This window comes from Microtus pennsylvanicus, chromosome 16 (assembly GCF_037038515.1).
Source record: "Microtus pennsylvanicus isolate mMicPen1 chromosome 16, mMicPen1.hap1, whole genome shotgun sequence".
Lineage (NCBI taxonomy): Eukaryota > Metazoa > Chordata > Mammalia > Rodentia > Cricetidae > Microtus > Microtus pennsylvanicus.
In genome coordinates, this window is record NC_134594.1 from 33,626,638 (window position 1) to 33,651,043 (window position 24,406).

Below are 24,406 nucleotides of genomic sequence, written 5' to 3' on the forward strand. Positions count from 1 at the left end.
CAGGACCCGAGCCCTCTATGCGCTAAACACTGGCTGGTCCTCTATCAGTGCAGAAAGTGTCTATAACCACTGAGCCATCTCTCCACCCTGAAATCAACATCTCTTTCTTTTTTATTATTTATTTACCTATTTATTCAGGCAGAGTTTCAATATGTAGACTGGCTGGCATTGAACTTACAGAGATCTGCCTGCCTCTGCTTCCCAAGTCCAAGTATTCAAGGGATACACCGTCATTCCCGGCCTGAAGGGAACATTTCTAAATTCTTCTAACACAGCATCCTGTAGTCATGTCTTAGCATAAGACATCCCTTGCACGTTAATGGCATTACTGGTGTGAATATACTGTACTTTCCGGTGTACAGAGCATAGCATTGTACAATTGTGTCTGGTACCTAATGGCTGGTAATGACAATAAAGAACCGTGCTATTGTGCCACTGTGCTATGCTTTGTATCATTATTTCAGAGTACATGCTTTCAATTTATTAAAAAAAAAAAGTTTATTAGAAAACAATATGCTATTTTCTGTAGGCAACGACTTTAAACAGATCATGTTTACTGTGTCCCTTGATCGCATTAAGGAGTCATATTGGACTGATCCGCACCACTAAGATTTGTGTAAGTGCATTCTGGTATTTGGCAAAATTGCCTGACACATTCCCTAGACTGTATCACCACCATCAAGCAGTGCATGACTGTGTGTAATTTCAACACCTATTGCCTGACTCACAGTCCCATTTTAGAGGGGAAATGATACAGCAGATAATATATTAATACCTTTCAAAGAAACAATGCAAAATATAAAAAGCACATCGATGCCTGATTTGCCCATCATATCAACATGCTTTAGCCTACATAGGTAATGACACAGTGTTCTTTTGCTAATATTTAAATCACAGGCAGACTATCAACAACCGACACTGCTTATTTCTAATACTTTATGTCTGAATTCATTGAATTTCTGTTAATTGAGGATAACAACATGCCCAAATAGCACGGAGGCCCTGACAGCTAGATTCAAGGGAACTTTCATAAGGCTAACACTGTGCTAGGAGTATTGGCAAAACAAACACACTCTAATAGCCAGGTGGTGGTGGGGCACACCTTTAATCCTAGCAGAGTCAGGCAGATCTCAGTGAATTCAAGGCCTTGCCAATACACACCCTGAAGGAGAACATTATCGCAGCTGAAACTAGTGAATATAGAAACCCACATCATCAAAGCAGACAGTTGAAAGAAGGTAGACTCTTGGGTCACAATACTTTATAAAACAGTGCATATAATCATCATTCTCCACTGTAAAGTATTGTCCCCAGCAGAAGCTGGCTAAGAAAAATATCTGTAGATCTCAGCATCTCTGTCTATGACCTGCTACATTCTAGGATCAGATTCTTTCTGGGCCAGATCCATCTGCACTAAGGCAGGTGAGTGCCACTGGCACATAAAGACCGGGTGTCTCCATGCCCAAGTTGTAAATGTCAACTAAGAACTTCAGGTTATATGATAAAAAGAAATTGCTGGAAGACTGAGAGATTGTGTGACCAGGTTTTAAGCCTTCAGAGACAAGTAACTATTGGAGTGCTAGGCTTAATCATGAGGGAAGCAAGTCCCCCCCTTTCAGTGCTAGGCTTCCATTGTGTCTAGTCATTCTCTTGGAATCTGCTAGTCTGTATTCAGTCCCTCATAGGCAGGTCAGAAATGGTACAGTACTAGAATACTAGATCGAGTCTCCAGCTTGCAAGCTATAGAAACTTCGGTCATCTACCTAAGTCTGTGCTGAAGTTTTCTCTTGGAACTTATCCCATACCTCCTGGTGCCGAGGGCTTAAATGAGAACATATGGAAAGCTATCAGCCAAGACCGGTCCACAAAACTGAGTAGCACCCATTTTTCTTTCCACAGTAGACTGAAGTTCAACGTGCTAACCAAAGTTTCCAAAAAGAAAATGATTTAAGTACAAAGCTGGCTCCATTCCCCAGGTGGGTATAAATATTCTTCTTCACAAAACCTTTCTAGAAACAGTAGTTCGGTTATACTTTTACTGTTTGATTATACTTTATTCTAAGAAGAAGAATTTCAAGTCAAAGAGAGACATTTTCTGACATAAGCTAGTGGGAAAAGACCGAGAAAGGAAAACTGCACCACGAAGCCCAGTGTGGTCTGCAGTGCTCTGTCGAGGCTGAGGTAGAAAGGAAGGCTACAATGAGTTCAAGGCCAATCTGAGCCTCACACTGAGTCCTTACGACAACCCAGGCTATGATAGAAGGCCCTACCTCAAAACAAACAGAAAGGCAAAGAATAAACAACATTCTGTGCCAGGATGTATTTCAGACTGTATTCATATCCAGGGCAGGTGGCCTTTAGTCTTGAAATGATTCTTTGGTGATCGTCAAATAGAAAGGAGATAGGGACGGTCCACATTCATCCATTTGCTGCACAATGTCTAAAATCTCCCATTCATTTTAAAAGGGCTAACACAACAAAAACCATACATCCCTCATTAGAAACTGACGTAGAGGGGTAGCTTTCCTTTTTCATATCCAGACAGAGCTGGAGGATTAAAAGTTTTGGGTTCAGTATATGAAGATGAGCATGGGAATACAGTCAAGCTCAGAGAGTGTGGTTTGGATGAGAATATCCTCATAGGCTCATGAGTGCCTGGTCCACAGTTGATGAACTGTTGAAGGATCAGGGGGTGTGGTCTTGTTTGAGGAAAAGTGTCACTGGGGGCAGGCTTTGCGATTTCCGAATCTCATGCCACCCCCAGTTAGCTTCTCTCTACACCGTGGTTCTGTATCAAGATGTAAGCTCTCAGCCATGCACTCCAGTGATATGCCTTCCTGCCACCACCCTTCCTTGTCATGATAGTCATGGACCCTAACTAACCTTCTGAAATTATAGGTCCCAATAAATTCTTCTTTCCTAAGTTGCCTTGATTTTGGTGTCCGCAATTAGGATACCGATTGTGGACAGGTAAGCAGAAATAGAGACGACTTGGTTCTGAGGGGCCAGAGAAGTAAAAGAAAGTGCAGAAAGGAGACGGCAGCAAGTCACAATGGTTGTCTAGAGTGGACAGTTACTCCGTGAAATCACTGAATGTCATTTTCATACTTGGCCTCCAAAGAAATGTTGGCATTTAAAATGAGCGGCCACCATCAGCATGAATGCAGTGAGGCTAGGTGCACAGGACATGGCTATGATATCAGACACAGAAAATTATTGAGGGTTCAGTGACCAAGGGGATGGAGAGTTGAGAGCAGAATGCCACTTCAAGACCTGTTACTTAGAAGGTTTTTTTTCTCCACGTTATTACTTTGAGCATTTTGAATGTTCAGCTATTAAACCACCTGACTTCGTCATTATAATGTCAATACGTTGTCTTGCAACTATTGTAAAAAAAATTGTCATAAAAATAAAACAAGTCTACAGAACCACTTTGAAGTAAGATTGTTTTTATATATAAATAGCTCAAACACCTAATGCATCAAATTGTCTCCTAAGAAAGATATCCAGCCATCAGTCCACCAATTTGCCTGTCTATATTTGATTTTAACTACCGTATCCATAGAGACATAGAGACTTATGAAACATTTATCATTCTGGATCCTTCTGTTAAGTTCAGATATTGTTATCCAAATGACAGAGAAAGACAGGGGTTTAACTCTCAACTTGGCAGGTAGAATTACACTTCTCTTCCGCCCTGCCCACTGGATTTCCATCAGCATAGATCAGCACCATCATCCTCTCTAGCTTCCTCTTCATCCCTTCCACCCTTCAGTTCTCTCACTAAACTCTCTCTGGTTTATCTCTTCACCATTTAATCACTGTTTACAGTACCGGAGATGCACAAACTCCACCATTGCAGCTAATATCACCCATCCTCTTTCCCATTTTTATTTTGAAACAGGGTCTCACTGGGTTATCCTGTAGGGCCTTACACTTTAGAACTTTCAACCTCTGCCTCCCAACCAGCTGTGGCTAAGAGGCTTGAACAATCAGGCCAGACTATTCCAATATTTTTAATTCTCCCTTTAAACAATAATAGGTGTCCTGCCACTCTCTTGGATCAGTTCCCACTTTCCCTCTTCCTCTACAAACAGACGTTCCACGGAGTGGGTCATGCTACGCCTACATAGCACTGTCTAAACTATAAGCTGGGCCCTACAGCTGCAGGCTATTAAACCCTTATTTAGGGCTCCACCTTCCCTTTTCTCTGCCTCGTGATGCACGGGGTGAACCACGACCTTAGGTTGCTCTCAGTGCTTTCTCATCTGCACCCACAAACCTCAGAGCTCGGTGAGATAAATGCCTTCCCTCTTAAGGTGCTTCTTATCAAATATTTGGTCAGAGTGATGAGGAAAGTAACCAGAAGAGAAAACTGGTATGAACACTGGTTGGATGCACCTGACTCGGAGGCCTCTGGAACCAGCTTGTAGAAGTGTTTCCAGAGGCTGTGGGCTAGAAGCTTGAGGTCAGGCACCTTGTGGCACAGTAGGGTTCCCTAAACTGGGCTCCTGAATAAACTGTGAAGACATGAAGGAAGGCCTAAGTTGCAAGGAAGATTACAGATATTGGAGACGCCAGAGATTTAAAATGTTCCCAGAGTTAAGCAAGCTCAAGAGAGAAACCATAGGTACACTAGACAACAGAGCTTGCAGAAAGGACTTCTCAAACCTGTGTGAATCCACATGATGTGACCAACAGCTCCAAATGCTGGATGGAGCTATGCAGGGCTTGGTGCTTACCCTGGTGGATTCAGGGTTGCTTTGGTGGGATCTTTCTGGACTAGGCCCCCATTCCTCCACTTTGGAAATGGTTATGTTCTCTGGGCCATTGTATTGTTTTTTTAGATTTTACAGGAGGCTCACAGTTGTGAGTAAGTGAGTCTCAGAAGAAAGTGAACCTTAAATAGAATCGATTATGAAGACTTTGGAGACCCTTAAAAGAATGAGTGTGTTTTCTATTGCAAGATGAGGACAAAGAGAAGTTGAACTGAGGATAAAGGACCCGCTCAAACATGGATGATGCCATCCCATGAGCTTAGAGCCGAACTGAATAAAAATGGGGAGAAATGAGAAAGCCTGATGACCAGCCAGCACTCATCTCTCTCTGTTTCCTGACTGTGGATGCACGTGTTCAGCCTCCTCATGCTCACGCCTCGCCTTCCCCATCATGATGATCTGGTCCCTTCAAGCAGCAAGCATAAGCCAAAGGGGAAGAATTCCTTCACTAGCCACCACCACCCCCCAAATAAAAATCTGAACCTAAACCATTATGCCTGTGATGTGGGAGTGTCATATATCAATCTGTTGATTTCATTAGTTAAGCAATAAAGAAACTGCTAGGCCCATTTGATAGGCCCACCCTTAGGTGGGTGGAGTAAACAGAACAGAAGGCTGGGAGAAAGAAGCTGAGTCAGGGAGTCGCCATGATTTTCCCACTCCAGAGAGACGCAGGTTAAGATCATTCCTGGTAAGCCAGCTGGTGGGCTACAGCAGATTATTAGAAATGGGCTAGTCCAGGTGCCAGAGCTAGCCTAGAAGAGGCTAGATAGAAATGGGCCAAGCGGTGTTTAAAAGAATACAGTTTCAATGTAATTATTTCAGGTAAAGCTAGCTGTGGGGGCGGCCGGGTGCCTGGGACGCAGCCCGCTGCTCCTATTTCAACATGCCTGACCCAACTCTGCTTGATTACTTAAATTTCATCTCACACTCTGTTTGCCTATCCTCATATCCACACTCTGTTTTGATATCCTCATATTAAACCCCATTTCTACGTACGTGCTTGCACACAATCTGTGAGCTCTTCAAACTCAAATATCACATCTTACTTATATCTGTGTCCTCACCACTGAAACTGATGAGCAATTTAATAAATGTGGACCATGAGGTCTCTACAAAATAAAAGGTCTCCTGAAACGACATTTGCTGTTTTGTATTTTAAAACATCTTTTTGGGGAGATTGTTACTTTGATTTTTTTTTCAACAATTCAGTGTATGTTTCCCAAATATTGGCACATTTCTCTCTCTCTCTCATGATTGAAAATAAGGAGACAAGGAGGAGAATGACTTTATAATGAACAAATATATATAATTATTATAGAAGAAGCTTTTTGGCCTCTATTATTTAAATGGCCTATTAACCATATTCAGACGAACTCCACTTACCTTCCACACACCGACAGCCCTCTTGTAGTACCCGTGCGTACATATCCACCTTGGACTGAGAAAGGAGCTGGTCCCCCGTCAGGTATGTGTTGTGAGACGAAGCAATGTAGTAGTTGCAGAGGGGCTGGTCCATGTCCTGGTACACTTCGTGGTGCAAAGGGTTAAACACATCACAAGCAGGACTACGCATGAAGTTGGTGAAGCCTTCAGAAGAAAGAGGAAAATGCCACAGTGCAAATGCAAAGAATAGCTGCTTAACCGATGCCAAAAAAAGACAAAAAGCGGTCAAGAATGGTCATAAGCGAGTATCGGGACAACGTTCATGGTGACAACTGGAGCCAAGAGAGGTTTGTTTGATGCCAGAGTAGCAAATATATATATATATGACTTTGGGGAGTTGCCACTTAAATATTTCCTATAAAAAACGAATTGACATGTTGTCATGACAAAAGTATTAATTAACTACTAAAGTCAAGCTGTTTGTTTAGCGTGACCCCAGGGGTGACCAGTGTTGTCTTAGAGCCATATGTATAATCTATCAAGCAGAAACTGATAAGTTGTTATGTTCTGGAAAACAGCACATGGCAAAGTATAAGGCTAAACCTTTCAGCATTGCCTAAATTTGGAGGGTGACTAACCGTGAAACTGGCTTTGGGAAAAATGCTGCTAATGACTTTCACATAAATAATTTAGAATCAGTGCTTAAAAGTTGGTGTAGAAAATCTACCAGTTTTCCTGTAAGCTTTCAAAACACAAAACGTGAGTAGAAGTTGCGAGCGCTGTCGTGGGTTCATGAGTTAAGACACAACTGACCAGAAGTAGGCACCGCTACGATATGCTGTTTCAAGTCTTGGAGACTCGTTTGGTAAAATCCAATCTGGAAATATCCTGAATCTTCAGAATTTCCTCATCATGGCAACTTTTATGTTTAAAACCAGACACCATATCTAATTGCCATCTTTGGGGGAAGCCGCAGGAAAAAATGTTCATATCTTAGTACAGTCTTAAGAGGCCCAATTTAGTTTGTCTTCTGTTCTAAAATAGTTTTAATGATAGAAAATTTGAAATAATTCCCCCTCATTTTAATTCTCTTCCGCCCCTGGAAATAAGTTTGCAGCATAAAGATTCTTCATCAAGTCATGGAAGTTCAACATGAAGAATCTAGTGAACACCAGTCTCTTCACACCACACACGCATGCACACACAATGTGTCTACACTGATACTGGTAGCTGGGGAATACTGGAATTCAGCTATCAATTGTGACTCTGCCTGTCCTTAGGGGCATCTTAGAGATTCCCAGTACTCTCCAGTTAAAATTATCTCTTCTACTTGGGAAATCGCACAGCCTATCATTTATTTCTCTGCATATGTTAAAGGCATGCAGCTTATGCACACTGTGACTATATTTATACCATATTATTTATGTATAAGTCCTCGGAGCTAGATTCTGAGTGCACATTGTGAGTAAATGACGTCATTTCTGTTGGTCTTCCTTTCTCTACCTGTAAACTGAGGTAGCGCTGGTGACAAGGCTTCCATGTGTAACAGTCTCCAAAATGTTACCAATTGGGAAAAACAAATAGATTTTTAACATTTTGTTTTTAAAAAGTCTATTTTCAAATCACAACTTTTGTAGATTCTTTGTTTGGGGGCCAAATTTCTCTTCCTGCAATCATCAGGACATGCCGATTTCTAAAAGGAAAGATTATCCATTTGAGCAAGATCCAAATATTTCTTGGCATTCATCACACACAATGGTAGCTTAAGGAGTACTGCAAAAGTAAGGAGAAACCAAAACCATAGATTTGGCTTTGCACAAAAATGTATGCTTTCGGGCTTTATCTTAATCACCTAAAAGCCCATGAATATTTCCCAATTTTGCTTCCTAGAAACTGTAGTAAAATTTAATGTAGTGGATGGGAGACACAGAGAAATGCAATTAAGACTTCTGGTTACCTTCAATACCGAGGACATTTTTCACCTTGTTTTCTTCAGAAACTTCAAACTTCTTTATGATGTCAAGACAATAGTCCACTGTCACGTTACTCATCTAAGGAAAGCAGAACAGAGAGAAAGCACAGGCAACTTCATGAGCTGTGTCCCCCTACACTGCAGCAAGATGGGCTGACTAGGACCCCTCGTTTGGCATGCATCCTTTGTGTAAAGCCCATAATCATGACCACACCACCAGGAAATATGGTTAAGTACACAGAACTGCAATGTCTCCAAGGAGCTCCAGGGATCCAGAAAGCAGTGAGCTTGTCTACTATAAGCAAGACTTAGCACATGTAACCTAAACAATAATTTCTCATAATATAAAAAGAACCACACCACGGCCAGGCATGGGGGTGCACATCTTTAATTCCAGCAGTTGGGAGGCAGAGACTGGCTGATCTTTGTGAGTTCGAGGCCAGCCTGGTCTACAGAGTGAGTTCCAGGATAGCTAGGATTACACAGAGAAACCCTGTCTCAAAAAACCAAAAAAGGAAGGAAGGAAGGAAGGGAGGAAGGGAGGAAGGGAGGAAGGGAGGAAGGGAGGAAGGTTGGAAGGGAGGAAGGGAGGAAGGGAGGAAGGGAGGAAAAGGAACCACACTGATAAATTTGGTTCACTTTGTAATTATTTGCATATGAAGGCATTTGTTCTGCAATGCAGAGGCCTCAGGTAAACCACCAGGAACCCACGAGATCTAAAGCAAAGCCCAAACAACAAACCACCCATCATTCTACGGTAGAGGTGATGGTAGATAAGCGGAGAACTCATTATCACCTCAAGACACAAGGCAGAAGTAGATTTTTTTTAAGTCATACTTGAAAATAAGTTCACCAAATTAATGAAAATATTAGTAAAGGCTTCACAAAACTAAGAGATTTCTACAAATAACTTTCGACCGATTACCATGTGCCATAAGGACTGCCTGTTTAAACTCTGCTAATGAGAGCCGAAGTTAAAGAGTGAATCTGCTCCCATCCTGCCCCATGGTCTTCTCATGTAAGAAGCGGCATTTCAATGGTATGATATTTTCCATTTCTAAGCCTCTCTTTACGATGCCTTTTACATTTGCATATCGATATCATGCAAAATAGTTATTACAACCTATTTTATTTTTTTAAATATTTATTTATTTATTATGTATACAATATTCTGTCTGTGTGTATGCCTGCAGGCCAGAAGTGGGTACCAGACCCCATTACAGATGGTTGTGAGCCACCATGTGGTTGCTGGGAATTGAACTCAGGACCTTTGGAAGAGCAGGCAATGCTCTTAACCTCTGAGCCATCTCTCCAGCCCCAACCTATTTTATTTTTAAATGTGTACATTGTGCACAGGTGTCTGCCACAGACGCCTTGAGTGTGTGGAGTCCTGAGTCAATGTGTGCTGTTGATGAGGCATGGATATGTCAAGGACTCCAAAGACCCTAGGAAAATTCCAGTGCTTTCCTTGGCTGGGCTCAAAGAAACGGCAAAGCCTTCCTCTGGGGTCTGAGTGCTGGTGTTGACAGTGTGTGTGAAGATGTCCACTTTCTCTTCCTAGATATTTGTAACCTTAAGATGACAGAAACTGCTCCTATTAAGATTAGCTAAAACTATCTCCTTGATCTAGCTTTACACCATAGACACTTCCTTCTTTTTTTTTTTTAATTTATTTATTTATTAAAGATTTCTGTCTCTTTCCCGCCACCGCCTCCCATTTCCCTCCCCCTCCCCCAATTAAGTCTCCCCCCCAGCCCGAAAAGCAATCAGGGTTCCCTGTCCTGTGGGAAATCCAAGGAACCCCCACCTCCATCCAGGTCTAGTAAGTTGAGCATCCAAACTGCCTAGGCTCCCACAAAGCCAGTGCGTGCAGTAGGATCAGAAACCCATTGCCATTGTTCTTGAGTTCTCAGTAGTCCTCATTGTCTGCTATGTTCAGAGAGTCCGGTTTTATCCCAGGCTTTTCCAGACCCAGGCCAGCTGGCCTTGGTGAGTTCCCAATAGAACATCCCCATTGTCTCAATGTGTGGGTGCACCCCTCGCGGTCCTGAGTTCCATGCTCGTGCTCTCTCTCTTTCTGCTCCTGATTTGGACCTTGAGATTTCAGTCCTGTGCTCCAATTTAGGTCTCTGTCTCTGTCTCCTTTCATCGCTTGCTGAAGGTTAATATTCAGGAGGATGCCTATATGTTTTTCTTTGGGTTCTCCTTATTTAGCTTCTCTAGGATCACTAATTATAAGCTCAATGTCCTTGGTTTATGGCTAGAAACCAAATATGAGTGAGTACATCCCATGTTCCTCTTTTTGGGTCTGGCTTACCTCACTCAGGATAGTGTTTTCTATTTCCATCCATTTGTATGCAAAATTCATGAAGTCCTTGTTTTTTATTGCTGAGTAGTACTCTAATATGTATAAATTCCATACTTTCTTCATCCATTCTTCCATTGAAGGGCATCTAGGTTGTTTCCAGGTTCTGGCTATTACAAACAATGCTGCTATGAACATTGTAGAGCATATACTTTTGTTGTATGATAAGGCCTCTCTTGGGTATATTCCCAAGAGTGGTATTGCTGGGTCCAGGGGTAAGCTGATCCCGAATTTCCTGAGAAACCGCCATACTGCCTTCCAAAGTGGTTGCACAAGTTTGCATTCCCACCAGCAATGGATGAGTGTACCCCTTTCTCCACAACCTCTCCAACAAAGGCTATCATTGGTATTTTTGATTTTAGCCATTCTGACAGGTGTAAGATGGTATCTTAAAGTTGTCTTGATTTGCATTTCCCTGATCGCTAAGGAAGTTGAGCATGACCTTAAGTGTCTTTTGGCCATTTGAAGTTCTTCTGTTGAGAATTCTCTGTTCAGCTCAATGCCCCATTTTATAATTGGGTTGATTAGCCTTTTACGGTCTAGTTTCCTGAGTTCTTTATATATTTTGGAGATCAGACCTTTGTCAGTTGCGGGGTTGGTGAAGATCTTCTCCCAGTTGGTGGGTTGCCTCTGAGACACTTCCTTCTTGATGATCTGTATTAGTAACTTTGCCTCCTTGTTCAGCAATAAATAATAACTCCACCTCCTTGTTCAAATGTATATAATAAACACACTGAGCTTCCAAGGGCTGGGGCTCTCCATCGGAAAGTCCAGTCCACCATCTCCAGCTAGTTCTTCGTGTCTGTGTCCATGTCTGTGTCTGTGTCTACGTGTCTCCTTTCTTCCTCCCTCACTGCTCCAGTTCAGGCCTGCCCCTGGACCCATGCAGGGACCTGGAAGCCTGCAGGGGCTGAAAGAGGGAGTCAGATCCTCTGCAGCTGAAGTTACAGATAGCGATGAGCCACCCGAAGTGAGGACTAGAAACAGAACTCTGGTTGTGCTAAAGTCATATGTATTCTTCATCTCTAAGCCATCTCTCCAGCCTGTACAATTGTCATCCAAACTTAGTGTTTTCTATCTCGGTTTACTGAGAAGAAAACCCATGCAGAGAATAGCTAAGCAGTGTCACCAAAGTCCCCAAACTGTAAGAAGCAGGGACCAAGATACAAATTTGGACTTCCTGGGCTTTAAGTCTAAACATTTTGCTTTCTTATAGATCTAATCCCTTGATGTTTTTTCTTCATTTCTACTAAAATATTTGAAGGATGTAGCTGAAATTTATGAATTTTTGAAGGTGTTACAATTTTAAGTCAGTTACTAGAATCTGGCTTCTTGCATGATTTAAAACTGGACTCTATTCTGCTCTGTTAACTACTCTATTTTAAAATCATTTAGAAGAGAAAAAGCCCTCACATTATAGGTAAATACACACAATACAGATGAGTTGGAGAAACCAGCAATGAATCTGTAAAAGTGATCCACGTTCCAACCCTGCTTATCTTCCCAGTAAGTGAAATCTCAAGACAGAGTCAATGGACTGAATGATTACATTTCTCAAGGTCACGAGTCCCTAGCACATCAAACACAACTCTGAGACAAAATTTGCAAATTTTAATATTGCTGAACTTATTTTTATTCAAATAACTCAACCCATTATTGAGAAAGTCAAAATCGCAGTGTTTAAGACTAAATACAACTCCCTTTTATCTATCCAGAATCCACAGGCAACAAAGCTAATACTTATATTTCTTTTGGCGTGGACCCCCACACTCCTCTTTGTGTTTACATTGTTTTTTCATTTTATACACTTACCTGTTGACATATTATGTTAAACATTATGCAAGCTTCATATACTATAAGCTTTTTTGAGTCAACAAAGCTTTCCAATTTTGCTGGTCATCCCACTGTGCACCCACATAATGCTTACTAAATAATCTGTTGTTTAAATTATTCCAGCCATGCAAGCACCGAACACTAGAGAATACGCTATGTGGGAACAGGCTATGCATTCCCAAAGTTTTTTGGCATTATCGATTACTGCAATCTCTACCGATTGAGTCTTAATAAGTCTACCACAAATAATTCCCATGATTTTAATGGCTCCTTGGTATATTGTTTTCGCATAGCAGAAAGGCAAGAAATGCCCTCTGAATTTCATTGTCCCTTCTTAAATTCGCCCGCCTCTTCTCCTACGCTTGTCTGATTCAGAGCTTTGATGAGCTTCTGCCTCATCTTCACTGTGTGATAATCACAGCCGAGCTTGACGGAGGTCAAATGTCTGCATTTTGCAGGTGTTTTGTGTAGACTCGGTGATTTTTCTTCCACACACACTTTTTTTTTTTTGACAGTTTAGTGCAGCAGAATGCTCTCGGCTGGAATCGTCACTCCTGGTTTCTCCACTTCCAAGTAGCTTTGGGGAAGTCCTGAGGTGGTGCTCATGCCAAGCCTGCTTACACATCCTGCCTCAGCTTAACTCAGTTAGCTTCAGCCTTCTCTATTCTCACGTTAGTTTTACAATGAGTTTGAGCTGTAGCTGAGTGGCTCATCTTCCATAGTGTCATGGCCCTCAACTGGCTTCTCTAGAGATTCATCTCTTTTTATTGCTTGATAATTCCCTCCCATCTACTTACCGTTTTCTATTTTCGGTTCTGTCTGCTCTGTTTCCTCCATTTTATAAACCTTCTGTTGTGGTTACCTCTCTACTCTTTAAGCTTCTCTGACCTCTTTTCCCCTTCTGAATCTTTTCTCCTTGTGTCTCGTTCTCAGTTCACGGCTGTAATTTTCTTAATCTGATGACATTAACAACCATTTCCTTATGTTTCCTTCTACCTGTATGGCCTCTATTCTACTTCCACCAAGCTTCTTGTTTCTATTTATTTCCTTGTTTGTGATAGTACAGAATTTCCTCAAAGACATGGTTGGCCTTGGCAGTCTTAAGGTTTGAGGGTTTAAGATGGGGTAACTGTACAAGCTAGCGAAGTAGAAAACGATCACTGGGGAAGGAGGGAAAAGAGTGTTCCACTCTCTAAAGGGGAACAGTAGAACACAGGTGAATGGGGAAAAGGGAAAACAGAAGGGAGAATTTACTGGGGAGGAGGATGGGATGATAAAATAAGGGTGAGGGAGAAAATGACGCCGAGGATCTTGAAAATTATTTAAAGCACATTTAAATCCAAGTCAATAATAAGTTGGGACAGAAGATCATGAGCAAAGCTGATTCCTGGCTTCACTATGAGATTCTTGGGTCATGCTACTGTATTTGATTTCTGATAGAAGTTAATATCTTAGGATCCCCCGCCATACACACACTTTGGGTTGTTATGTTAGATCTCTAAGGCTACTATACAACAAGCTGGTGACTTTAAACAACAGAAACTTATTCTGCCATGGTCATGAAAGGTAGAAGTTCGGAACCAAGGTATCAGCAGGATTAGCTCCCCTGAAGTCTCTGAGGGAGAGCCTGTCCCTACCTCCTCTTGTGTCAGAAAATGCCATGCTTCCCTTTTATGAGAAGTATGGCCGTCTGAATCTCCTTCCTATGGCCTTCTTCCCATGTTCTTCCTCCTTCCTATGGCCTTCTTCCTGTGTCTTCTCCTTCCTATGACCTTCCTATGTCCTTCCTCCTTCCTATGACCTTCTTCCCATGTCTTCTCCTTCCTATGACCTTCCTATGTCCTTCCTCCTTCCTATGGCCTTCTTCCCATGTCCTTCCTCCTTCCTATGGCTTTCCTGTGTCCTTCCTCACAACTTTCGAACATTTTCTGTATATGTTTTTTTATAGCTATTTTATGTTCTTTTTTCTATAGCTACTTCTTTAGGAAAAATGACTAAAGGTAAAATGGATTAAAGTTTATTGATAAATTCTGAACAGTTTCAGACTTGCAAAACTGCTGTACTGAATAATTAGACCAATTACAGGCTAAAGTAGATACCATGGTCGTTAATGTTCACTAAATCAATGGGTTAAAATAATAATCTTTTGGCTTAATTTTAGATTTCTTTATTACTAGTAAGGGAAGAGTATTTCTAGGTGCAATGACCCAAAAAGCTTTTTCCAATGAAGGAAACTCAGTATTTTTTTTTCTGTGTCACAGATATTTCCCTACCTTGTGATTCAGTTATGTAGTACTTGAAATATCAAACCTTAAAATATCTATACATTAAAATGTTCCTTTGAGGTTTCTGTCTCTTGAGGTACAGTAATATAGATAGATTGGATTAGATAGATGATAGATAGATAGATAGATAGATAAACAGATGGATAGATAATAGACAGACAGACATTGTTTCAAGCCCTACCCAAATGTCAATAGCTTCAAGCTAATTTTGAAATTAAAGTAGGTACAGATCTACCAGAGAAGACTTCACATAACACTGGCTTCCATTTCCCCCAAACCAGAACATTCACTGGCAGAATTTCAGCATAACCTGAGAAGAGGAAGAAATGCATGCCCATCAGCAAGGGATATGCACTACTCACATTCAAATGGGCTGGAGTGATTCCACCAGCCTAGATGAAGTTAGAGTCACTAGATTTATGCATTTTAATTTTAATTCTTCACATGACTGCACTTCTGAATATCTCAGTCACATTCAAGACCAAGCTTACACTTGACATTGTGAGGTGGGAAGAGTGGGTACCAGTTGCCCTTCGCATGAAAAAGGAGGCAAGGTTGAAAATCAGGAAGAACGAGGATGAGTAGATAAAGTACTACCAGGAGAAAAAGGGTAGTACTTTCAATCTGGACAAACCAAACGACTGAATTCTTGCAGAAAGCCAACCAAGATGCTTAGGCATCGACTAGAGTCTGGGTGCAGGTAACAGGCTGATGAGCTACAGGGCTGAGCATGGGAATCCTGGCTAAGAAAACAACATGATTTTTTATAAAAAGCACCTTATTAAAAATAAGGCTGAGAGACAAAAATTTGGGAGCAGGAGGGGGAGAAGGAAGGGGAAAGGGGGGGTTGAGGAAAACTTGAGGGAATGGGATAGTCGAGATGGAAAAAGGACAGATATGAGGGCAAGGAAAGAGATATCTTGATTGAGGGAGCCATTATGGAGTTAGCAAGAAACCTGGCTCAAGAAAAATGCCCAAGAACCCACAGGGATGGCCCCAGCTAAGACCCTAAGCAATAGAGGAGAGGGTGTCTGAACTGACCTTACCCTGTAGTCAGACTGATGATTATCTTAAATATCACCATAGAACCTTCATCCAACAACAGATGGGAACAGAGGCAATGACCCACATCAGAGCACTGGACTGAGCTCCCAAGATTCAGTTGAAGAGTGGAAGGAGGGAGAGTATGAGCAAGGAGGTCAAGAGCATGAGGGGGTCATCCACTGAGACAGTTTGCTTGAGCTAATGGGAGCTCACCAACGCCAACTGGACTGGGAGTGAACGAGCCCCTCTGAAGGGGGTTGACAGCTGGGGCAGACTGAGGGGCCACTGATAGTGACACTGGGATGTGTCTCTGCTTGCATATACTGGCTTCATGGGATCCTATTCTCTTTGGATATAATCCTTGCTCAACCTATGTATAGTAGGGAGGGCCTTGGACTTTCCACAGGGCGGGGTGCATGGCACTCCCTTAGGGTTGGAGGGGGAGGGGGAGAGTATATGGAGGGAGTGGACTGGAAGGAGGGGAGGGAGTGGAAATTTGGATTTTTTTTTAAGTAATAATTAAAAAAAAAAGGCTTGAGAAAATTGCCTGCCAATTAGGAGGGCTCAGAGAAACCTGTTTAACATCATCAAGGAGCTGGCTTTAAGCTGTTCCCCTGACTCTCCTTCAGGTCCGGTCATTCAAAAGAGTGGCTCACAGAGGGCCAGTGCTGTCCCTCCAGTTATCTATATATAATAAATGACAGCTCAGAAATATACAAACAAAAGAACTGCACAGAAGTGGAGTGGCTGTAGAGACCTATGGTCTCTCCAGACATACTCCCTTCACAGCACCTGAGTGTGTTCACTAAGCCTTGTGCCCCAGGGCATTTTATTTATGGAGGGTCTATGATAGAAGTACTACGGTACAGACTGACGATATCACTGACCAAAGTTACCGATTTAATTCCCAGCTCCCTCTCCCTTCCCTATGCTCACAGCCTCTCATCACATGGTTGCAACTATTCAGAGGTCCAATAAATTCAGATCTGAAGGGGACTGGCTCGCTGGAAGTAACAAAGAGATCCAATCACTCAGGAAGTTCCAAGGGTTTTAATGGCTCCGGATCAAGATCAGGGGACAAGGATCACATACCAAATTACTGTTGTTATTGTTATCCTCATCATCACTATTATCATCATTTTATTATATCATGGCCAATGTGGGAGTGATGAGGCAAAGGAGAACCTAGAGGGAAATTCTAGTTGTATATAAGTGGTATGATTCAGGACTGGCTACCCTAACACATAGCATCTCAGAACGTGAGGAAACAGTACCTGCAGGAAGGTGTCTCTGACTCCCCCCAGCTCTTTTCCCTTTAAGCAGGTGTTTACTCCTAGGAAGAACTTTCTGGATCCCCCTGCCCTGAGTTAGGGTGCAATACTAACATTCAGAAGATGCCCTCCCTATACATCCAGAGAAGGAAGGAGCCAAAGGCAGATAACCAGAGGAATCTGAACAAACGGGTCTTGCCAAGCTTCTCCTCTGCTCCTACGGCATGGCATCACAGTCTTTCCACCAATCACGTTTCCCCATGTCTGCATGTCTGCCCATGTGTCAAAAGACCTGATATAAAACATACACAGGTATTCTTATTTCTTCATATAATGGTTTCCTTATTAAGTCTTCTCTATGTCATGAAAATTTATCACAGAAATCTCTGGGTTTTTTTTCCTTCTTAAAATGCTTTTAATATCCTCAAGTTTGTGCAAAGGGTAAAAAAAAAAATTCTATTCTCTATGGAACTGTAAAACCTAGTACGTGTGAGTATCTGCTCACTTGTAATCCTACATAGGCACCATGGAAATGACCAAATCTGTGCAATTAAGGAAACATGACCATTTACTGAACAGTTCATAGAAGAAATGAACTAAAAACAACTATTTCCATTCTTACATTGATCCTGCCAGGGCAACGTATTTCATATGTTGAGTGTACTGGCTAATTTTATATCAACTTGACACAAGCTAAAGTCACTGAAAAAAAAAAAAAGCCTGCAAAGATCCATCTGCAGGCAGGCAAGTCTGTAGGGTATTTATTTATTTATTTTCCTTTGGTTGGTTGGTTGGTTGGTTTTGGTTTTTTGAGACAGGGTTTCTCAGTAGCTTTGGAACCTGACCTGAAACTAGCTCTTGCAGACCAGGCTGGCCTCGAACTCACAGAGACCCACCTGCCTCTGTGGGTCTGACACCTCTGACCTCTGTGGTTACAGGTGGTGTGAGAACCGAATATGGGTGCTAGGAATCAAACTCGGGGCCTCTGAAAAATCAGCCAGTGTTCGTAACCACGGACTCATCTCTCTAGCCCCGCAAAGATACTTTTAAAGGAAGCAATGATTCAGGAAAGCAATACGACAGCATTATTTTTTAATTCATAATTAGTTTTATAAGCTTAAGAAGGGAAAACCTTAAAAATACGCTACTTTTCTCAGCCACACGAGAACCCTGCCCCAACACAATAAAAACAAAGCGTGTTGGTTCACTTCTTGGCATTCTTTAATTTTATCATAGACTCTGAAAGTTATAAAGTATCAAGAAAGAGCTCTTTTATTTTGAGAAATCTAAGGGTACATTTTGCACATTCCCGAAACTTAGCACGATGTCTTAGAAATGGACTTTGAGTTCACACATGGCAATGGATTAAACTGAAATGTCACAAGTCTGAGTGTCCACCTGTGTTTGAGATGTATACATAAAACCCATTTATTTCTCCACTGTACTAAGAAATGGAGTTTAAAGAATTCTAAGACAGCCATATAAAAAATTAAACTTGTTGAACATAAATCGGTCTATATTATATTTAAAATTTAATGTTCTCCTTTCAGTAGATTTAGGAATCCCTACCCTAGGCAAGGCCTAATTTACTAATCTTTGTATATAATTAGATGCAACTTCCTATCTGAACTATTAGTGTTCACAGTGTGATCTAAGAATTATGTCATAGTTAATAAAACACAACTATACTATAATTAAAGATCGATTTATATTTTACTAATACTAATTTATACTGACATAAATGAATAAAAGCTCAAATTTATAGTGTTACTAATGCCTCACAGTATAAAGAAAATATTACCAGTGAGTCCAAAATGAAATGAGTTAACTTTCATTTCGCTGTAGGCAAATACACATATCTATATTCAACACAGACAAAATAAAAAGTCATCTATGCTGGGTTTCAGCTTGTCACTGTCCTTCAAAGCTACTACATAGGTGTTTCAAATGACCCATTGGTATGATCTTGATAGCCTACTTCTCAGTGCTATTCATTGGTGAATCCTGCATGTAGCATATACCCACACCCACTAACCAGCAGACGCCCACTCTCAAGCACCAGCGTGCACACCCCATCCCGCAGCGCAATGGTACCTTTTGCTCCACCTTCAGAAACTGAGCCAGCTCCTCCACTGTCAGGTGCTCCTTCTTGTCGCTGTAGCTCAAGAGCAGCAAATACAGGTCTCTCCTCAAAGACATCATTTTGTAAAACACGCAGAATTCTTCGAATGTCAGGGTTCCCTGATTCTCATCTGTGTCAGCTTCCTGGACAAAATATAGAAAAGGCGGTAAGAATTGGAAACAGCGAGGAATTCAGAACAAGAAAGGAACATTTACCATAAAAGGGCCAACACATAAATCACGAAAATACATTTTTAAGCACACAAGGAATATTATAAAAAAAATATTAGGCAATCAAGAAAGCTTCAACAGATTGTAATCAACATTACATAAACCAATTTCTTTGACCATAGTATGTCTATAAATTAAGAGAAAAATCTTAAAGCAGAACAGTAAAATAATGCTTCTAAATAGAAAAGTAAACACTTAAATGGAACAACTCTAATTCAAATCTATATGACACTGAGGCTGGAGAGATGGCTCAGGGGTTATGAGCACAGCACTGGCTGTTCGTGCAGAGGACCCAGGTTCAGTTCTAAGCACCTACATGGCAGACTACAACTATTTGTAACTCCGGTTTCAGGAGATGCAGTGCCCTCTTCTGGCTTTCTTCGGTACTGCACAAACAAGGTACCGTCCATGCACACAGGCAAAGCACAATTTTTTTTAATTAAGCTCAATTTTTTTATGACAGACACACATCAAATCCCAGCATCAGAAATATAAATTACAAGCAAACAAGCAAACAGTAAAACGTTGATGATACAGTTAAACCTTTAAAGCAAAGCTTGAAGCTCAATTTGTTAGAATACGTTATTTGGAAACAAAACCTGAACTGCCTGTAATTTCTACCTCCCGGAGGATAAAGCAGATGGATGGTTAGTTGGAGGCCTGTGTGGACTGCATAAAGAGACCTTGTCTCAAAGACAAGATAAAACATAAAAGCTAGTTATTCAACTAAAGATCTAAAAAGAATGAAGCCAAGGAAAACTATAAGCAAAACCAAAGGGCAATGATAGTTTTTTTAATGCTATCTTTAAAAGTAAGCAAGGAAGCCAACAGCTGATCTTTGAAGACACCAATCAAAAAGGCACCTTGAGCACAAAGGATGAAGGACAAGAGAGAGGCAAGTGCTTCGAAGCACAGCATAGACACTCGTCTCTCGCTTGCTTCAGAACTGTAATGTCATTCCTCCCTAAGACAACCTTTCCGATGACCCATGACGGCTCTGGTGGCAGAGCCATGTTACTATCTGACTTTTTCTTCCCAGGAAAAGTCCGAACATCTCACGCAGGTAGATGTCTGCCTTATTTGTCCCCAAAGATTATTGCACAAGAACTGTTCACCACGGATCCTGAGCTGGGCTGAGTGGGTCATCAGACTGCCAGAGTAGCAAACTGAGCCACCAAACCGTTTACGGGATGGCGTTCATTCACGGTGAACACAATCGTGAGGAAACCAAAGCTGTTAGGAAGTGAGTGGCGCTCGGAAGCCTTGGGTTTGAGGAAGAACACTCGGCTGTGAAACAGACTTAAATACAGCCTTGAAAGGCGAAACAGTCATGAAAAGTTTGCTTATGTGCTCATGCTCGCTTCAGGGGTACATATGCTAAAAATGGAACCATGCAGAAGATTAGCACGGCCTCTGAGCAACGACAACATGCAGATTAGCATAAAGCATTCCAAATTTTTAAGAAAACTTTTGCTTAATGCTAACTTTAGGTTAATTAAGTGCGCACATAAATAGTTAAGCCTTGCACGGTCTCTCTGTGAAGCTGATTACTCCTATCTTGTCATTTTAAATATGCATGTAGATTTTTGATAAACGAAGAGTCCTTGCATCTAAGAGATTGAGTATAGCGTTCACTTTTCTGTTATAGTTTTAAATTGGTACACTTACTCCTGCCAGGCATGAGCATGTGCACCTTAATCCCAGCATTCAGGAGGCAGAGGCAGGCAACTCTATGTGAGTTGTGGGCCAGTCTGATCTACATGGTGAGTTCCCGGTCAGCCAGAACTGCATAGTGAGTCCCTGTTCTTTAAGTGTGTGTTTGTGTTTAATCCTATTTAGCAGATACATTTAAGATTTCGGCTTATAGATACTAAAATATTCCAAAATCCAAAAAATAAAATCTTAAATCCAAAATACTTTTGGACTCAAGAATTTCACATGAGAGTACTTATTCTATTTGGAAACTCCTGAATCTTTCATTCCCAATATAAGCCTTTCTTTGCAGACACCTGATAGACTCAGGACCCAGGTGGACATATTTCACATATAGCAGGCAAATGTATCTGGTCATTTTCTGTCTTAACACATTTTAAAATCTAAGAGCCTAAAAAGAGACTCTGAATTCTCATTTAAACCTGTCTCACCACATATACAGTGGCTTACTATCCCAAAATAAGGGGCTGAGGCAGAAGGAGCTCTAAATTCTGAGCCAGCCTGGCCACATATTATGACCCCGTCTCAGGGTTTACAAAATCATAAGGACATAGAAAAGAAACTACTTGGGGCCACAAGGGTACAAGCTGTGATGGGGGCAGAGAGGGGAGAGAATCAACCAAAGTACGCATGAAAATGCCATAATGCAACCTGCCATATCTGCCGATTTAAAAAAGCAACCATTTAATAAATAATAAACTTGTCTGATGAATTTACATTTTCTAGTTTTCCTGTGTTTCACTCCTTCCTCTTTTCCTTTTAAGCTCATGTTGTCCTCCTGCGCAGTGGAACCAAACACCCACAGTCCAAACCATCCCTAAACAGGAGTGTCTCCTAAGCAGGACCACCTGAGGGAATCAGAGAAGGAAGCCAGCATCTGGCTTCCATTTGCTGTTGGAACGCATGGCCCTGCTAGGAGCAACGAGTGGTCAAAGAGCAAAAGCTCCAAACACAGAACATTTTACCTTTCTATGTTTATTATACATCTAAGATATAGACTTAATCACACAGAACTAAAAGTCTTTATAAAACATGGATTCTGCATATGATTTATCTACAAAGCAGTACCATTTTGTAACTTAACTTCTGATCATTACTAACAGTGCAGTCTGGTCTCTGCCCAACACTGCTCATTCCCAAGCACAGCCCAGCTAGATGCTGCAGAATCAATTCCAGCCCAGGATCTCCCTCAAGGATTGAGAGGAAAATGCATCTTGTCTCACACACCAAGAGAGGTTTGAACTCTGATGCCTTAGCACTTCTAAGCCTCGTGGGTTTTCTGAAACAAGAGACAACTCTTGGGGCTGCTGACAGCCTTGTTCTTCCCCTGCTACTTGGTCTTCACTGTAACCCTCACCACAGCCCCCCAGCCCTGAGGCAGGCAGATGAAACATTCTCAACCCTTCAGAAGCACTTGACCAAGTTCACGCCACAGCTCAAGTACCAGGGAAAGTGTTTATAACAATAGCTCTCTGGAAACAGCAACGGCAAAGAAGTATTCCAGGGGGATGAAACCCAATGCTTCTTAAGTTTGAGAAGAATTTTTCCTTTGATGAGACATCTCATTTTTCCTTTGATGAGACATCTCTTTATCGAAGAAAAACGAAAACAGCGTGGAGCAAGTAAGACCAGCGTCTCACGACATAAAAGATTTTAATGTGCTAATTATAGCAGTCATTGCTGTGTTTTTACCAAAGGGGACCACATACCTGAAACATTTGTCTGACTTTTCTCCGGGGCAGATTGACATTTAGTTTATGCATCAACTGGTGAATCTCTTCGATGTTCAATAAGCCGTCGCCATTCTTATCAGCCTCCTCAAAGGTCTGCTTCACCCACGTGCAGAAAGGTCAAAGAAAAGTTTTCATCGAAATCAGAACTGCTCTCCCATCGAACGTCACGGGGACACAATCAGCAACACAGAATCAGGAGAAATGCTTTGAGGGAGACCCTGCGGTGCACAGGCTTTGCTGAGCCCTTGATAAACAGCAATAACAGAAGGGGGGTGTGCACGTGGGGGGCACCCTCCCCTGCAAAACCTGAGGCATGCCAGACTGCTGAAAGGTGTAATACAAACAGTCTTGCTAATCGAAATTAAATCAAGCTTTTTCCGTAAGGACAGCTACGCCACTGGGTCCACTTTCCTTAGCCTCCATAGACAACACTACAACACGAGTATATGAATTCACACGTTATCCTTTTTCCCATGTCCTGACTTGCTGTGGGGGCACATTCTGCTCCTTCAGCCAATAGCCTTTAAGATATCGGCCCACTTGGGTGTGGTCTCTATTGCTTTAAAAAGCAGTGGTGCGCTCTCTTGCTTCAGGCTCCTGCTTCTGGCTGCTAGATTCTGCTCCTGTTCGCTCAGAGGGCTGTTGTCTAGGGCAGTGATCTGTAAGTTTTCCCCTTAAATAAATAACCCTTTTATTACTCATAATTCCAAACTGGTATGGGATTGTTTTGTGACTTACACCTTCACTGACTTCACCTTCTCAATAATTTTGCTCAAGCACCAAGGGTTGGAGGTCCTCATTTGTGAGATGCAGAGACAGCACCCAGCAGGAATAGCCTCGTGTTAATGGTCTAGCTCTCTGTCCAAAGATCTCATTAGGATGAAATTTCAAATATAACCAATCTGGCCTTTATCTTCTCCTGTGCCCTCTCCCTTAGTATGGCTTTTGTTTTTGCCATTCTTCCAGTCAAGAGCTCCACTCTCTTTTCTGTCTCTTACTCTTCTATTTTAAAGATGAGGCCATCTGGCTGACCCTCAGCATCGCCGGGAAAGAGTCTTTGGTGAGAACAGGAAGGAGACTTTAGTCTCATCCTAATCCCATGACTCTTACAATCTGACCTGGCATCCATATTCTGTGCACATTAGGCTGTTTCTAGCCCACACTCCTCCTTTATTATCGGTATGATAGTGGTCTCCTACCAACTGCAAACTTCTAATCATAGTAAGCTCAGGTGTAAGACTCGGTGGTGAGACTATGAAGCCCAGTTTCAAGATAAAGGATTCATATCATGTGTATTGAAACTTACAGAATCCTCAAATAAGTGAGCAGATTGAATATATGCATGAAAAATTCCCAATTAATGCACAGCATTTTAATATAACATATTTTAAGGATGGCATGCATGCATAGAATATTAAATTGAGCTTCAAAACTTAAAGGAAATTGGAGAGGAACAGAATGAAAGCAACTTTAAAAAAAAAAAGAATGAATCCAGAGAATCAAACGCAGAGAAAGGGATAAGTTTACAAACCAAGAAATGACTGGGCTAGAGAGAAGGCTCAGCAATTAAAAGTACTAGCTGCTCTCCTAAACAACCCAGGTTCAAATCCCAACACCCACAAGGAGGCTCTCGGCCACCATAACTCTAGCTCCAGAAGATGCCCTCTTCTAGCC

General features: G+C 41.7%; 1 protein-coding gene and 1 non-coding gene across 8 annotated transcripts in view; one reads left to right on the forward strand and one right to left on the reverse strand.

Moving 5' to 3' along the window:
* The window catches only part of Plch1 (phospholipase C eta 1), a 182,826-nt gene that overhangs the window by 44,654 nt on the left and 113,766 nt on the right, over positions 1-24,406 (reverse strand). For all 7 annotated transcript variants that reach the window (XM_075950576.1, XM_075950582.1, XM_075950581.1 and 4 more), the window contains 4 exons: positions 22,709-22,838; positions 19,029-19,199; positions 8,122-8,215; positions 6,165-6,368 (listed from right to left, as the gene is read on the reverse strand). In XM_075950576.1, the coding sequence (XP_075806691.1) occupies positions 6,165-6,368; positions 8,122-8,215; positions 19,029-19,199; positions 22,709-22,838 (599 nt within the window). The remainder of the gene's footprint in view (positions 1-6,164; positions 6,369-8,121; positions 8,216-19,028; positions 19,200-22,708; positions 22,839-24,406) is intronic.
* On the forward strand, positions 20,642-20,746 carry LOC142836680 (U6 spliceosomal RNA). The gene has a single exon (XR_012908146.1). It is a non-coding gene; the product is annotated as a U6 spliceosomal RNA (small nuclear RNA).